General features: G+C 41.4%; 1 protein-coding gene across 2 annotated transcripts in view; it reads right to left on the reverse strand.

Moving 5' to 3' along the window:
* Positions 1-14,025: 14,025 nt before the first annotated feature.
* Positions 14,026-17,766, reverse strand: part of SATB2 (SATB homeobox 2) — a 172,185-nt gene continuing 168,444 nt past the window's right edge. For both annotated transcript variants that reach the window (XM_006117927.5, XM_006117926.5), the window contains one exon: positions 14,026-17,137. In XM_006117927.5, coding sequence (XP_006117989.1) covers positions 16,682-17,137 — 456 coding nt within the window. In that variant the 3' untranslated portion in view covers positions 14,026-16,681. The remainder of the gene's footprint in view (positions 17,138-17,766) is intronic.

The following is a 17,766-nucleotide window of genomic DNA, read 5'->3' on the forward strand; positions in this document are numbered from 1 at the left end:
ATATTTTCAAAAGAAATATCTTGTCACCTTAGCGGTACCATATGGCCCCATAATTCATAGAATAATAGGACTGGAAGGGACCTCAAGAGGTCTTCGAGTCCAGCCCCCCGCCCTCAGGGCAGGACCAAGCTCCGTCTACACCATCCCTGACAGATGTCTATCTAACCTGTTCTTAAATATCTCCAGAGAGGGAGATTCTACCACCTCCCTTGGCAATTTATTCCAATATTTGACCACCCTGACAGTTAGGAATTTTTTCCTAATGTCCAATCTAAACCTCCCCTGCTGCACTTTAAGCCCATTACTCCTTGTCCTGTCCTCAGAAACCAAGAGGAACAAATTTTCTCCTTCCGCCTTGTGACACCCTTTTAGATATTTGAAAACCGCTATCATGTCCCCCCTTAATCTTCTTTTTTACTCTCGAGTTAATAAATGTTGTTAACATATCACAGAAGCTAAATGTTAACTTCAAAAAAGGTTAATATAAGTAACTAAAGGGTTAGGAAAGGGAAGAGAAACTATCATGTTGTTACCACCATATTATCCATGGTGTGACCACACATTGAGTACTGTGTGCAGTTCTGGACATCCCAACTTTAAAAAGATAATGAAACTGGAAAAGATTCAGAGAAGGGCAACAGAGTTGGTCAAGAGTATGGAACAGCTTCTATACAAGGAGAGACTAAAAAGATCAGGGCTGTTCTTCTTAGAAAAGAGATGACAAGGGGGGGAATATGATTGAGATCAGTAAAATCATGAACAATGTGGAGAAAGCAGATAGAGAAGTGTTATTTCCCTTTTCCCACAAAAACCAAGGATCATCCAATAAATTAATAGGCAACAGGTTTAGTACAAACAAGAGGATGTATTTCTTCACACAATGCGCAATTAACCTGTGGAACTCATTGCCAGGGGATAGCAAAAATATAACTTAATTTTAAAAAGAATTAGATCAGTTCATGCAGGATAGACCCATCAGTGGCTAGCAGCCAAAACTGTCAGGAACAGAATGTCACAAGCAGGGTGACCCTAAACTTCTGAGTACCAGGAGTGGAAGATAGGGCGGATCACTATCGTTATCTGTTATGTACACTCCCCTGGAAGCTTTGGAACAGATTACTGTCAGAGACAGGATACTGGGCAAGACTGACTCTGGTCTGGCCCAGGGCAGCTACAGAAAAGTCAAGTCCACAATGTTCAAATGCAGGTGCATAAAGTTAAACACCCCTGGATTAAAGTACACAGGCTTACGCTACCAATTCTGAAAGTGTTCGCTTTGGTGAGGTGGCAATGAAGTCCACAGTGGGAGCTAGCATTGGGGGTGGGATTAGTTTATTTTCTTTTCCATCTGCTACACTTGCTGCCTCTCTGGTGGCCACAGGTCACTCTGGGTGCAGCAGCTGGCTGTCCAGGAGCTGTCAGCAGCAATAGCTTGAGCACTGCCCCCATACAGTGAAATTCAAAAGGTCCCAGTGAAATTCAAAAGGCCCCAGGCTATGGCAATCATAGTCCCAGAGCCTAGGCCTGGGTGACTGTTCTTTTCAGAAGGGAGCTCCCAGAACCTCATGATCACTTTATGAGAGTTATAGTCACTGAAAGAAGAATTTCCCCTTTACTTTTCCTACAAACATAAGGGGTAGGGCTATAGCCACAGGCTGTGCAGGGCTGCCTATCTCTGTCCAGCTGGACTAAGAGAACTTATACCTTAAGGTCCTGGTGTTGTGATGACTTGCAGGAGAGGAGAACTTCAGTTCCTCTAATATGTTTTGTCTTCCAGCTCACAGGCTGGCTCTCATCCGATATATGCTTTGTCCAAATGAAAAATCCATGTATCGAACGTTACAAAACATCCCTTGCTGTCCAGGAGTGCAGTAAATTAAGAAGGTAAAGAACAGCAAGACTCTATACAAACTCTCCCTCGCTCTCTGAACTCCAGGCCACTTTGAGATAATGATCTCACCTATGAAGAAACAAACCAAGCAATCTACATTTTTCATCTGTTCCCCCATATAGACTGTCACGTTCTATCATGCAGCCTTCTGGTGAACGTAGAAGTTTTCTTTTAGAAACATGACTCTGAACAGATCCTGAAAAGCCCCTTCCAGTATGGCAGTGTTATGATTTTGCTCATTTCCTTCATGTGTGTTTCAGTAGAAAACGTTCTGCCGGTGTACAGAGCAAATCAGGCATTGGGAAGGAGCTCTTTGAAGAGGGATCTGAAGAGCGTGTGAAAAGGGATGATATTTTCAGATGCGTTTTAGCTGAAAACTGGCCAAGGTGTGGGTTACATTGTTGACTATCCTACAGCCAAACGCAGAGCCTCGTCTAATAAATTTCAGCCTGTAACTAAACATTTACTTCTTTCAATATGATGAACAGCTACGCAAGAATAGTCATCTCCTAATGTAAATTGATCCATTACAGATGAGTATTTAAATCAATGTGTGGTGTCCCGCCTGGAATGATGGCTATTTCCATAAAGACAACAAAGATGACAAAATTTAGTTTTAAAAGACTGAGCCTGTCAAATATGAATCTACCGTTGCCTAAATGCACTCTTCTATCTTCTAAAGGTGGCCAGTGTCTTGGAAAGGAGAAAAGGTCATCACGTTTTGGAAATAAAATACACAGTGCTCCATTAGAAGACCAACCCCACATGCTATTGTAATTGCTTCCATGGAATCAGGATTCAGCCCTTGGATTTTAACCTGAAAATCTGGGAGTCAAATTCTCTGCAGCTATAGACTGATTTAGCTTAAGTGAAGTCACTGGAATAGCAGTAGTTTACAAAAGCAGAACATGTGTTCCTTGATTTCTAAAGCTGCCATTAGAGAGAGACAAAGGTGGTGGTGGGAGAGGTGAAGCAAATGGCATATAGAATTAGAAGCCTATGGATCAGTTTACTAGAGCACATTGATATGACTCTGTAAGAGATTCTAAATTAATGTAACAAACTAGCTGCACCCACAGGGATGGGATGGTGAGGAACTAATGCTGGGCGGCAGCATGATCCCAAAATTAGGGCACTGGACTGGGATTCAGGAGACCTATATTCTAATCCCAGCTCTGTCACTGACCTGCTAGCCCGTCAGCCCTGTCACTTCTGTGAGTCCGTTTGCTCCTCCAACCTATTACCTGTCTTGACTACTTAGGCTATGTCTAGACTGCAGAGTTTTTCCAGGATACCAGAGAGATCCAGGAAAAGCTCTGCTGCGTCCAAGGAACACATCCACTTTTTCGGAACAATTTCCAAACAAGCGGACGCATTCTTTGAGGAAGAAGGGATGTGTTGAAAGAGGAGGTTTTTCTGAAATTTGGACCTGAGTAGACGGGCCAAATTTCGGAAAAGCCTCTTTCAAAAGAAAAGCGGGAAAAGATATGCAGATCACAGTTCACAATGTGCATCTCTCTTTCTGGTTTTCCTTGGTAGCGTAGACCTAGCCTTACACTGCAAGCTCCGCAGTGGAAGTCTTACTTCCAGCACCAGGCACAACAGGGCCCTGATTTCTGTGGGAGCCACCACCCTGTTTCTCTGTGCTAACCTCCCACTTGAACTTGGCTCTGGGGAAGGGTTGCCCTCTTTTCTTGGAGAGGATTTAATCACACCTTTGGAATTTGATGTCAAATTCGGCAAATTGCCTCTGTCCTGGGAGGGGTTCAGCTAGCCACATGGCAGAGTTTAAACATCACTTACTCCTGGACATTTGCACTTAGCTCCTTGGGGCTTTCTTCAGACCAAAAGGCCAAGTCAGTGCTGAGCTTTGAGGAGCAGCCCTTGGTTGGGGTTTTCCCTCAGCCTTCTTGTTCAGCTTCCCTTTGATGGAGAGGGGAGGCATCAATATAGTTAATTGGTCGGATTTACAGTTTGGAATGAGGTGCCTCTGTATGGAATAATTATTCTATCATTTGTATCCTCTCTCTTGACAATCCATGTTAATCACTCCAGCTAACTTCCAAGTTAGTCATGATTTAAAAGGGTGTTTCTGTTGCTCACTGGACATTTCCTCACCTCACTTCCAGCCGCTCGTCTTCCCCCTTCCATGTTCAAAGGGCTTTGTAGAGTCCACAGCACGAGATGTCCCTTGCACAGTTGGGTATTAACGCCCATGGATTTTAGGGGCCTGCTACATGCAGATATATTCTGTACTGTTGTGGGGAGGGCCAGCTACTTGAATTGCTGCTCCTGCTGCATTCAGAATGAAAGTTTCTCATACAGAATATGGCAAGTCAGTTAAGAGAGGCAAACAATTAACACGTCCTACCTACAGCATCAAGGTGAAGGACATAAATCCACAAGAGCAAGGAAACACAGTTAAATGCTACTAGCATGAGCCCATCTTTTGGCCTTAACACACATTGCAATGTGCTGCAGCCTGTTTAGAGGATATGGCTGCAGGGCTGGATTTATTGCCTTACATCTGACTTTGCATGGGATTCATTTTGATCCTTAGGACTCACATTTTACAAATTGGTTAGCTGGGCTGGGCTCAGGGTTCCATGGGGCTAGCCCCATAACTTCATAGAAAGGGCAACTCTCCCCCTAAAGAGGTCACTGTTAGACAGGAAAGGAAAAGGGAAAGAGAAAAAGAAATTGCAATTACTGGCTTAGGAACTGAGGCACAAGAAATTGCCAAGGGAGGTGGTGGAATCTCCCTCTCTGGAGATATTTAAGAACAGGTTAGATAGACATCTGTCAGGGATGGTGTAGACGGAGCTTGGTCCTGCCTTGAGGGCGGGGGGCTGGACTCGATGACCTCTTGAGGTCCCTTCCAGTCCTATTATTCTATGATTCTATGACTTGCCTAAGGTCACACATGAAATCTGCAGCAGGCAAGGAATTAAACCTATATTTTCCAGGCTCTCTGGGTAACCCTTGTGCTACAGGGGATTGAGTGGACACTGAACAATTGAATGCTACTGGGAAACTCAGACAGAACCATACTTCCTACTTGGAGGTGCAGCATGAGCACAGAGCTTTGATGGGCAGCCAAGAGAAAAGGGGGCAGGACCAGGGTCCAGAAAATGCTCCATTACTGCATCTTTGGGGTTCCTTGGGTCTTTGGCAGTGGACTCTCAGGAAACACAGAGCACCCAGCGTCTGGCTACTTGCTGTCCAGACACACAGAGAATAGGTTTGCACCTTCCATCCTTTCCTCCTGGGAAGGGAAACCACCAATGTGGGCTGCTAGTCTGATACATCTTTCGAATTAAAAGTGCCACTCGTTTTAAATGCCAAAGTCTGGTCCCATTGAAATATATGGCCAACTCTGATTTCAGTGGAACTGGGGTTTGGCCCAAAGCACATCAATAAAATCAGACTCTTTGTGTGAAGTTACAAGAGCATACATGCAGGACAATGTAGCACTTTAAAGACTAACAAGATGCTTCAGCTACCCCAGACTAACACGGCTACATTTCTATCACTATAAGAGCATGCATGGCTCACTTGATTGTTTGCATGCACAATCCAAAAGAAACCTTGGTAGATAGTTCTGAAAGCACCGCTGTTAATAATGCCGGTACCTAGAAATGATTCTTACGCTGGGTGAAGGATGTCACCTTTGACAGAAATGGAATATTGCAATGAATTAAATAATTGAAATCAAGAAAGTCTTACGAAAACAAGACCATGGATCCCTAAATAGCAGACATTAAAAGTAGTGCAGGGTAGCTTATCTTGCTGTTGTGGTCTCACTGAATTCAGATAATTGAGATTTCAGGTAATCAGGAGAATTCTGGTTGGAATTAAGAGCTATCCAAGAACACGTTCTGGCTAATGGGAAGTTTTGGATAATAAAAGCTGTACTATCCATGGACAGCATTTCTTTGGCTCTCCGGGTGTTTTTATTTCCAAGATTGGGACACTTTCTCCATTCTAACTGAGGTCATAAAGGAATGTCTTAAGAACATAAATCTAGCTATGTCTCAGTAGGAAGATATTGAATCTTTCAAATCTATATGGTAAATTAAAATGCAATCCAGATGAATAGAAGTTGAAAGTAGTTCAGATTTGATGGGCTTTGGGTAGCCTATTGCAAATGAGTTTGATGGTGTTTCAATCCAATTCCTCATGAACAAGTGTCCACATATCAAAAGCCACCACCAATCTAATGGACTAACTGGTAATAGTATTATTAATGATAATATCTAGTTCTTATATAGCTCTTTTCATCAGTATATCTCAAATGTTTTACATAAATTAAGTATCATCATCCCTCTTTTACAAATAGGGAAACTGGGGATGCTCAAAAGGTTTCTGGCAGGATGGTTTCCTTCCAAAAATGAAGACGCCACAAAATTGAATCATTTCACAGGAACATATCAATTTCACCAACACTTTTGTGGGATGTCATAATTTTACTCTGGTCAAAATGGTTCATTTTTACTTTATAGTTTCAACTTCCGTTGTATTACAGTCAAAACAACAGGGTCAAAACCAAATATCTTTGAAATGTTTCATTTTGAGATTTGAACTTTTTGTCCAGGACTAAACCAAATTTCAGAGTTTCCCCTGGGGTGGAAATTCCACATTTCAGCCATTGGGAAAGCAGTGGCAGGCGAGCGGATAGGACACTGCTCAGGCCTGGTAGAGAAGTTCGTTCCCCACGTCTGATAGCTGGGCACCTTTGGAAAGGGCTGAATTCACACACAAGCTTTTTGGACGCATGAGCCCGAGTACCCTTAGAGGGACAGTTAGTGCTAGCGGAGGAAGACTGTCCTACAGATGGCCCATGACAGCACAATCTTTCTACCTTGCCCTGCTATGGTACTTCAAAAGTCTGGGTTGGATGGAACCAACTCTGCTAGTTGTGGGGTGGGAGTAATGTATTCGGCATAGCCATTTGGTGTAGCCTAAGTGCAGAGTCTGCCAAACATGAGGCCAGCCAGTGTCAGTACCGGGATAGAACTGATGAAAAAAATAAGTCTGTCCCTTCAGTAGCACCACAGGGCCTATTGTGCCAGCCCTGACTCACCACAGCTTACGCTTATCAAACTCAGCCTTACTCTACTATAACAGGGGTGCTTTTGCTTTGCATTATGGAACAATGTAACATAAAATGCAACAACAACAGGCAAGCCACACTTGGCATGGCCTTCTTTAACACATCCCTCTGGAGAGCTGCTGCTCCCACTAGTCCTCATGGCCACTTCTAGCCCAGGGGCGGGGCAGTTACAGACCATTGTTTACCTTTGAAAGACCCAGTAAGCACTTCCACTCACTGCCACAGCATCCATGGTGACAGTGCAAAAGTGTTGCAGGGATTCTTCTCTCAAGTGCTTCCTCTTCTTCTTCCACAGCCCTTTCCTCAGTGACAGTGTTCCAGACAGCTCATGCTTAAGGATCAGCCCCATGCCTGGGTGACAAAAGTCTGGCTTAAACCACCAAACAAAATATCCACACAATGCTGGGTCTTGTTTTCTTAGGCCTCACAAGCTCCCCCTATCTTGCTTCATCTCAGGAAATCCAGCAGCCCAGAGACCACCCTATTTCTTATAGGCCCTCTCTCAGGTCTTCCTACAGGCACCTAAGCTCTGCCGTATAGCTCTTATCACAACTTCTTCTTACTCTGGTACATTAAGCCTTTCAATTATTAGGCCCAGGTGTTTGCCAGAGGCATTCCACCCCTACACCACCTCCGTCCCAACCCCCTCAGACTAAGAAGCAGTTAATTACTGCACAGGTGGGACTGACTGAACAGGGCTGGGCAAGCCAGTCTGTGACAGTTCCCCATCTAAAAAGCTGTGGCATGGTAAAGACAGTACTTAGTTTAATTTCTTTGGCTGAGTGGGAACCCCTGGAGAATGACAGATACCCATCCTTGTAAGCCTGGGGAGCTCCACATAAAGCCACCCCCCCTCCCCCCTCCTAGTTCTGCTTCCACTGGTGCCCAGTACAAAACCTTCATTAATTTGGACAGTCAGGATCAAGATGCAGAGACAGTTTGTAGCACTTTAAAGACTAATAAGATGGTTTATTAGGCAATGAGCTTTCGTGGGCCGGACCCACTTCCTCAGATGTATTTGATCTGAGGAAGTGGGTCTGGCCCACGAAAGCTCATCGCCTAATAAATCATCTTGTTAGTCTTTACAGTGCTACATAGTCCTGTTTTTTGTTTCAGCTACCCCAGACTAACACGGCTACATTTCTATCAGAGACAGTTTGTAATCAGTCTCTCCATTTGTAAAGAATGGGTGGGTAAAATCTTGCCTAGGTTATCTACTGCTGTATTTGGTAAACCACCAGCAGATTCCTTTCAGTATAACTCTTTCTGGTTTTCTAAAACACTAAGATAATCATGTTCTTTTTATGCTTCTTTTATTAAAAAACCCAATAAAGTAGTGCATAATACATTTATTTCCTGTTTGCAACTGTTGCTTATTTCATGCAAAGGCAGGTCAGATCAGTTTCATGTGTGAAGGGAGGGGGCGAGGCACTGCTTATAGGCTATTTCAACAGTCCCACAGCATAACAAGGAGTATGATCTATGAAAAAGAGTGAGCGCTGGAGATCAAAGGGACTGAAATAGGAAACAGCTTTTACCAAAGCTATTACAGGTCTGTTTGGCCCTTTAGTATAATGTCAGCATTTAACTTTATACTTAGCAGTCCTGCCACACCAATCCTCCCAACATTATGCATGTCCATTAAAATGTCAGTTTTCTAGACAAGCAGCACACACGTTACAGCAAAAGACAGCCACAAACCTGATGACAGCAGTTTAACAGAGTTGAGACTAATGTATTCCTTTTAAGGATAGCACATCAGGGAACAGTATGTTTTGCTGCTTGTTTCGTCCCTGATGATTTGTTTGCTGTGTGTGGTAATAGACTATTTTACATTTGTATAAGCTCTTTCATCCTGAAGGAACCCGCAGTGTTGTACAAACTGGGAGTGCGTGCTCACAGGCAAATAGGCACCAGTACCACACAGTGCAGAGAAGGGGAGCTGGGTTGCAGAAGAGAAGGGTAAATGTTGGCAAAGGACTGATTCAAATGCTCTTTACTATAGAAATTGGGTTGGAATCTTTACTGACCTCACACACAGCAGGTATCTGTAAGGTCTCTTCTGGAAATCCATACCAGGTATGGGATTCAATGGGCCAAATTCACTCCTGGTATCACTTCACTGAACCAAATTCAGTTCTTAGACTGGTATGTGAGAAGTCAGGGGAGTTAAAGCCAGCTATAGACAGATAAAAAGCAGGTTTGTGGATCCCATTGGTAAAATCACCAAATTCATTGTTAATGTATATACTGTAGATGGCAGATTCAATTCTGCTTGAATTTGTACTACCGCCCCAGGATGACTAGGGGCCCAATTCTGATCACTCATTAATTTTACACTAATTTTACACCTTATCAGAGCTACTCCTGATTGACACCGTAATCATGAGATCAGAGCCAGACATTAGCTCTTTTACACCCGAAGCAATGACCCCTGAGGCACTGCTCCTGCAAGGAGGTCAAGGCAGATGACACCCCATTGACAATGGGGGCGGGGAAGCCTGCCGATCCAGAGCTCATTGCAGGATCAGAGCTTGAATTATCCTGCAACTACGGAACTTTGATTTGTATCACCCATCATTTACAAACATGCAACCTGCTCCGTATATTTAGATTGTCCTCTCTTCTGTTTTTAACGGGTTTGAAGGATGATTAATACAATGGAACCATACTCAGGACCACATGGCTTTACTATAATAATAAATTGAGTTCATAAAAAGTATAACAATGGTTTGTTTTCAGAACTTGTTTGGTATCTACCTTTGTCAATAAATTTCCAAAGCTGTCAAGACATTTTGGACACTGCTCAAGATATTAAAATGTTTTTCCTATTACTTTTTATTGGATATGAAATGGTAGTGCAAAAAACGGAAGGGAAATAGCCTTCTCAGATCTGCTTTCAGCAATAACTTACCTGGCTCTGGGTCTCTATTAAATACTCTGATCCACACTGAGGATCAGAGAAGATCATTTTATCTCTATAGGGCTCTGTTTTGAATCGGAAACTATTTCCACCTCAGCACTACTGTGCTGTGTCTACATTGGCATCCCTTTCCAGAAAAGGGATGCTAATGAGACACATCGCCATTGCAAATCCGCGGGGGATTTAAATATCCCCCGCGGCATTTGCATTTACATGGCTGCGGCTTTTTTCCGGCTTGGGGATAAGCCGGAGAAAAGCGCCAGTCTAGACGCGATTCTCCGGAAAATAAGCCCTTTTCCGGAGGATCTCTTATTCCTACTTTCAAGTAAGGGCTTATTTTCCGGAGAATCACGTCTAGACTGGCGCTTTTCTCCGGCTTATTCCCAAGCCGGAAAAAAGCGGCAGCCATGTAAATGCAAATGCCGTGGGGGATATTTAAATCCCCTGCGGATTTGCAATTGCAATGTGTCTCCTTAGCATCCCTTTTCCGGAAAGGGATGCCAGTGTAGACACAGCCCTGATGTCCTCATTTGCTATAACCCCCTAGGATGCAAAAAGAATTCTCTGGCTTCCACAGCTCTCCCTCTATGGATGCATCTACTCTGATACCCCTACATACCTTTCCTATTCTTGCAAGTGAAACCATTAGTTATGGCTGATCAAAAAATGGGAATTCTTTTCTAAACATTTCACAGGACATGGAATATCTTTGTTTTATTCAAAGCCCCTCCCCCCCCCAAATAATTTTCTGATTATTTTAAATGAATTGAAACAAAAAATATTATGTCAATGCCATTCAAAACAAGCTCTGCCCTACCACCGCGTGATGTCTTCAGATCTAGAATGGATGCCTTGCTAAAAGATATGCTCCAATTAAACTCAAGTGATTTGGCTCAGTGCAGGAGCTATGATGAAATTCTATGGCCCATGATAGATAGGTTGGACTAGATGATGTAACTGGCCTTAAAATCTATGTGCACTTAAGCATCTGTTTTGAATAGGGATGGACTTGAGCATGTGCAAGGCCCCATCTTGCATAGGAGTAACATGTATACATAAGATCTACAGGACGGGCAAACAGGTCCAGGGATTGTCTTTTTCTTCTGTGTTTGTATGGTGCCCAATGCAATGGGATCCTGGTCTGGGACTCGGGCCCTTATGTACAGTTTCATGTGTGTGTGGGGTGGGAGGGGAGGCATTGCTTATAGGCTATTTATAGGCAAGGCTTATAGGCCGATCCTGGCAGCATGAATAACAAAATAATAATAATAATGCATACTTGGCATCAACCAAGCCATATGGCTAAAGCCAGATAGGGGCGAGAAAATCAACTGAGCAACTGGCCCTTCATTTCAGATGCAGGGCCTGATTCTGATTTCACATGGCTGTTTAGCACCACTTCCTTCAATAAGCTACTCATCCTGATTTACATCTATGTAGCCAGGGTCAGAATCGGGCCACCAATGAGCAAAGCATTCAAAAGCAATCAAGGAGAAATGCTATTTAAATCATTATTTGGACCAATGCCTCCCTCCTCCTCCTCCACCCTCTTGCAGCCCTTCACACATACCGGCGCTGGCAATTTTCCCAAGATCTGCACCACAGCCAAGGAGAGAGAGAACACAAGCTTCATGTAAATTGAATGCGAGTGAGCGGCAACACCTTTCACACTGTTTGTGGATAAATAAGAGAAATATCTCCGATCGGGAGCACAAAAAGTCAGCACTCCCACACTCATAATGCATCATGTCAACGGCACCACTCTCCATGGTGCATTGTTTATTACTAGCTTCCAGTGAGGTTGCTAAAGGTTTTGAAGATTTAAGGTTTCAACATATTCTGTCTCACACTGGCCTTGTTTCACTTCCTATTCTCTAATATTCATCCTGCCAGCACTTCTCCTTTGGTTGACTTAGCCTGTGTTATTTTGTGTTAAAACGGGTATGTTTTTTTAATGGGTATAAATAAATTAAAGCTGCATCTTTAATTAATCAGTGCACTTTATATTGTAAGTGGGGATTTTTTCTAATGACGTCTTTATGATTTTTAAGATGACATTTTGCACACTTTCCAACTTCTCTCATGTGCTGTAGTTTTTACTCCCACATCTCCAACAGGTCCAGCTTGTCAAGAGAACACTGATCAATCAGGGATGCTAATCAGTTTAATCTAAGGCGAATATTAGTTTCTGGATACAAAGGAGGAGATTGGGTGCATAGTTATACCTGAATGATGATGAATTGCAGGCAATAGACCGTATGTTGTACATAATTTAAAAAAAAAAACCCTTAAATGTTTATTTTTTCAATTACATAGGTTTTTAAATGGAAATACATATGTCTGGAAGACTAAAACATGCCTAACAGACAGCAGCAGCAGCAGGTAAAGTGTGGAGAAATGAAAGCATTATTAATAGAAATATTTCTATCATAGCAGCTATTAAATGGTTGTTTTTAGGTTTGGAGGAAGTATCCATATGTTTGCAAGATTTCTTTTCAGATAAAAAAAATACAGTGTGCTTATGAAGGGGGTCTAGAGTAAACACAGAAACACTAATGCTGCTAGTTCTTTGATTGTCTGCTACGACGGGCTAAGCACCATTCGTTTAAATAGCAATAAAGGCACTCAGCACCTTGAAGGATCATCAAAACTCCACTGATTAGGCAATGGAGGGAAATTATGAAATATTTCCTATGGTTTGTTGACATTTTATTTCAGTGGAAAATTTTAAACTAGCCGTTATGAACTTCATTCCTTATACCACTGAGATCCCACTTCAGCAAAGGATTCAAGCATGGGCTTAAATGCCATGGATCCTTTGCTGAATAAGGACAAACTTCAGTACACATTTAAATGCGTTGCTGAATCAGGTCTCAAAGGGGGTCCGCAGACGTCCCAAGGCCTTGTCCACTAGCTGCTATGCATGAGGATTTCACTGAGTTGAGAGCAATCATCAGTCCTAATGCTGGGCTGTGGACTGACTGACTGACTGATATTTTTTCAGCTACCAGGCAAGCTATAGCTTTGACCTGGAAGAGGTATGTTTAGTGGTGATGGTGTCTGTCACTACGTACAGTGTTGCTGTGTGCTTATTCCTTCCATTGTAGAAAGAAAAAGGCTCGGAGGTTCATTCAAACATAAGTGAAATAGTAGCAATTATGCATGCCAGAAAAACAAAACAACCAAATGGTAACGTTTGTGTAGCTTCCAAGCGCAGATTAATTAATTAATTCAACATACAGTTGTTTTTACTTGGTTTCGGATGGAATTCCAAAATTCAATTAACAAGCAGGTGGTTGGGTATCAGAAGATGAAGTCTGCAGATGTTTCAGGTGGAATGTAAATGAATCATTAAGGGAAGACCCACTGCATCCTAGATACAGAATTAAAATGGGGTTGGGGCAAATAGCAATACCTAAAGCAAGGGAGGACTGTTAAGTTAGGAGTGCAATATAAATTCTGTCTTCTATGATGGAATCCAGGCATTCGTCGCTTTGTTAGCTAAGAATTTTGACTGATTTTTTCCACTTATCTGCATTCCCTCAAAAAATCATTCTCACACATTTCCACAGCTACATCAATCCTTCAGGCATTCCCCTAGACACTCAGTAGGATGCCCTGCCATGAATATAATAAAGCCTTTTATTATGCCCATTAACCATGGACATGTGTGCGCCAAAAGTTTCCTGACACGCAGTCATTTGTGGCTTTTTAATTATAAACAGAAATATCCACTAGTGAAATACGGGAGCAGGCTAACAAGTATCTTTGTACGTTTGAGTTCGTTTTGCATACTGTGATCCAATTGGTTGAAAGACAGTGTATCTACACCCTCCCTTCCCATCCTGTCACAGATGATGTGTGTGTGTTTAAACACATAGTAAAAATCTAGTAACATAATGGGTCAGATTCTCAGCTGCTCACCAAACCTCCGCCTTATGTGGATTTAGCAAACATCTGTAATGACTGGTAATGCTGTTCTGATCAAATCTTATTTCCAAAATAAGAACACTTATTTGTCCTTAATTTCTTAAGCCTGTTTCACTTGATCTGAGGGGGAAAGAAAATAAGGCCCAGTGAATTACTTGACAAATGAAGTCATATTTATTGAATGCGTTTTATTTCAACAACCAAAAAGTTCTAACAGCCTAACAATGCACATAAGTTAAAAATTAATTATCACTTAGTGATAACAAAGATAAAGTTGATTGACATGGAAAAAAGAACATTTACAATATGTTAATCCTTATTCACATTGTTGATACCGCAATAAAACACAATTTGTTTTTGTTATTTTTTTAATTTTTTTTTATTTCACAAAAAAGGCGAAAAATTGTGCTTTGTTAAGAGGCACTACAAGAAAAGTTTCTTTTTCCAAATAGATATTATATGATGGATATTGAATAAATAGACATATATGCATTGTAATTCGCTAAGTTCTGGCAAGACCACAGGCTAAAATGCCCACAGATTCACTTAGAACCACTGCAAAATTGGCAGTGAAATTAAAAACAAAAGGCAAGACTTAGCATTGAAAAAAACCTAATAAAATTTTTGGTCGAAGTGTAAAAGATACCAAATGTTGATGCCATGAACGGATGAATAACCTTGCAAGGGCAAAAATCAGTTTCCTTTTACACAAATGGAGTGATTACAGTAACAGTAAAAGAAGACAGTTTTCAAAGAACATAAAGCAGCAACTACTGAACTTCTGATTAAAGCTGCAGTGTATTACAGAAACAAGGAATGAGGAGCAAGAAGGGCTTAATTAAGCAAACCACCATCATTTTTGCAAAGGTACATAAAATTAATGCAGAGATACTGGGATGTTATTTGAAAAAGTCCCTTTAAAAACTCCAGAGGTTACTGAGCAGCTAAAATTAGCTTGTATTGCAACATGTCTTCTCCCTGTATATTGGACGTTCTGAGTAAATATCAACAACAGAGGTTTTTGTTTTGTTTTGACTCCTACTTTTTTTTTAACCTTTCAAATATATAAATAGTATTAACAGTTATATTACAATGCCTGGTGTAGTAAACAGAAAATAACTTCCAAAGTGATATTGCATGAGGTCTTTGTCAAAGTTACATAAAAGCACAACACATACAAAAAGAAACCCTGCAGATATGGTTCTGACTGCAGTTTAAAAGCTGTCTGCAAAAAGTCCAGCTGCAATAGTAGTGAAGGCGAGGTCTTCTCTTGAAAATCATTGCACGGAAGTGAAAAGTAATGTTACTTGGTGTTGCTCCCATCAAGATGCCTCAAAACGGTTGGAAACTATAGTAGATTGCAGCTTTAGTGCTCAAACCATTGAAGAGTCAGTAAGCATTAGCTCTGCTTTAAGTAATGTAATTGCTGTACTAGGTGACTGGGACAATGTTTCAGTTTATAACAAAAAAGCCACTACTCAGATACCATCTCTCATTCTTATCCCCTCCAGCTGCTACGCTGAAGGAAGACTGAAAAATGTATTTGTACCAGGGCTGCCCCGCACTGAATATAGACTCTGAGACCAGCGGCTGAAAATGCTTAGTACCACTGGAATACTGTGCATGAAGCAAAGGAAGCCCAAGTTTAACAGCCATAAAAAGGGAAAAGGAGAACCAATGGTGGGAGACCTTTATTGATCAGCAATTTGACCAATAGTTTTCTACCCATGTGGGTTTTGAAGTTCTAGTTTCCTAAATTGTCTTTATGTTGAATCAAATAAAATAATAAAAACTAAAAGCAACAATAAAAGAACTGTATAAATGTTAAGAACTGAAACAGAGAACAAGTAAATAAACTCCACAGTAAAACATGGTTCATAGTATGAATTCCATACATCATATCTCAAAATGCTATTTTTAAATCAAGACCTCATTAATGAACAAGTCTTCTATGCACTGAATTTCAGTTTTACTCATTTTGAATTCCATGAAAATTCATCTGTTCACTATAGAAAGGGCCACATGATTAATGGAACATGCTGTATAATTTTAAGTGTGCACTGTGTTTTAAAGTACTTCAACATAGCTGTTTTTAAGGTGCCCTGATTTTCCCATTCTCTCTTTTTGTATCCTCTTTTTTTTTTTTTTTGGCAGTGTTGATTTATGTCTTTAAATACATACTTCAAAAATTACCCATCAAGTTGCCAGATAGGAAGCCATATAATAACAATAATAAAAAAAATCAGGGATAAACATAGAAAATAAATAGGAATTCAAAAATAGTCACCACACCCTGAGAGCAGGCAACAGTTATCAAAAAGCCAAAGCAACTCATTGTGAAGTGGTTTTAATACATAAACAAGTTTCGTCTTTCAAGAATTCATTTCACAGTCTATACTTTCGAATGGTAAAGTTCTGTCCCATGCAATTTTAATATATATATATATATATTACGTAAATATATATATACACACACCCACCCACACACACACACACACACACACACACACACAGCTGTAAATTTTCCTTCATTGATTACTTAGGTCTTTTTCTTCCTGTTAACTTGCTAGATGTCTCTTTCATAAGTGCAAGATTAAAGCAGGCATAATCCTATGTGATTATAATTATTATCTCAGTCAAACATGAAAGTGTAACACTCAAGTGTCTGTGTCAAAGTGATGTTTGATTGGACGATGCTGAATTCATTCCGTTTGCACATGGATCATGTGCAACAGAAACCAAAATGCAAACAGAGAAACAAATTAATAAAAATAAACAGAGAATCCTTGGATCAATGTATTGCTTTCTGAGTCAGGGTCACACATTATCTCTGGTCAATTTCTGAAGGTGTTGACTTGCTTTTGTCAGGATTCTCCTCTTCGGCTTCCACTTTGTACATTTCCTCAGAGCCTTCTTCACTGTCGTTCTCCTCCGATTCAGTCAGCAGCTCCTCATCTTTGTACTCTGCCACATCGACCACTGTTCCCAAATGCTCTTTTAGCTTCCCATGGTGCTTTACGTGGTAACGTTGATTCTGGAAGAATTTTATGATTGTGTGCTTGGGCAGATCGAGTTGAGCAGACAGCGTGTGAATGGCCTCTTGGTCAGGATACAAGCCTACATCGTGGATAAAGCTTTGAAGGATGCCTAAAGCTTCCAAGGATATCTTGGTACGGGATCTTGGCTTTTTGGCACAACTGTCCTCAGCAGATGGAGGCGGGGCTTCTTCTCTTGGAGGAGTGTTTTCCTTCGCAGGCTGCGACTGCTGTCTATGCAGGACCTATATAATTAAACATACACACATATTCAATGTACTTTCTGCATAATTCAAAAATGGGACAGCCCTCTGGTTAAAAAGGCCACTTGAGATATTCATCAGTTTGACAGAATTTAGACAAAGGCTTTATGTTATCTCTTAGGCTGTGTCTACACTGGCATGAATTTCCGGAATTGCTTAAAACAGAATAGTTTTCGTTATAAGTATTTCCAGGAAAAAGAGCGTCTACATTGGCAGGCTGCTTTTCTGGAAAAGCCCTTTTTCCGGAAAAGCATCTGTGGCCAATGTAGACGCGCTTTTCCGGAAAAGAGCCCCGATCGCCATTTTCGTGATCGGGGCTTTTTTCCGGAAAAGACTACTGGGTTGTCTACACTGGCCCTTTTCCGGAACAGTGTTCCGGAATAAGGACTTATGCCCGAGCGGGAGCAGAATAGTTTTTCCGGAATAGCGGCTGATTTTGTACAGTAGAGCATCGTTGCTTTTCCGGAAATTCAAGGGCCAGTGTAGACAGCTCGCAGCTTATTCCGGAAAAGTGGCTGATTTTCCGGAATAAGTGGCCCAGTGTAGACACAGCCTGTGGGTACAGATGTACTTGCAAATTTTAATTCTCCATTCCCTTTCTTTGCTTCAAA

The sequence above is a fragment of the Pelodiscus sinensis genome, chromosome 7, assembly GCF_052426305.1.
Source record: "Pelodiscus sinensis isolate ZL-2025 chromosome 7, ASM5242630v1, whole genome shotgun sequence".
Taxonomy (NCBI): domain Eukaryota; kingdom Metazoa; phylum Chordata; order Testudines; family Trionychidae; genus Pelodiscus; species Pelodiscus sinensis.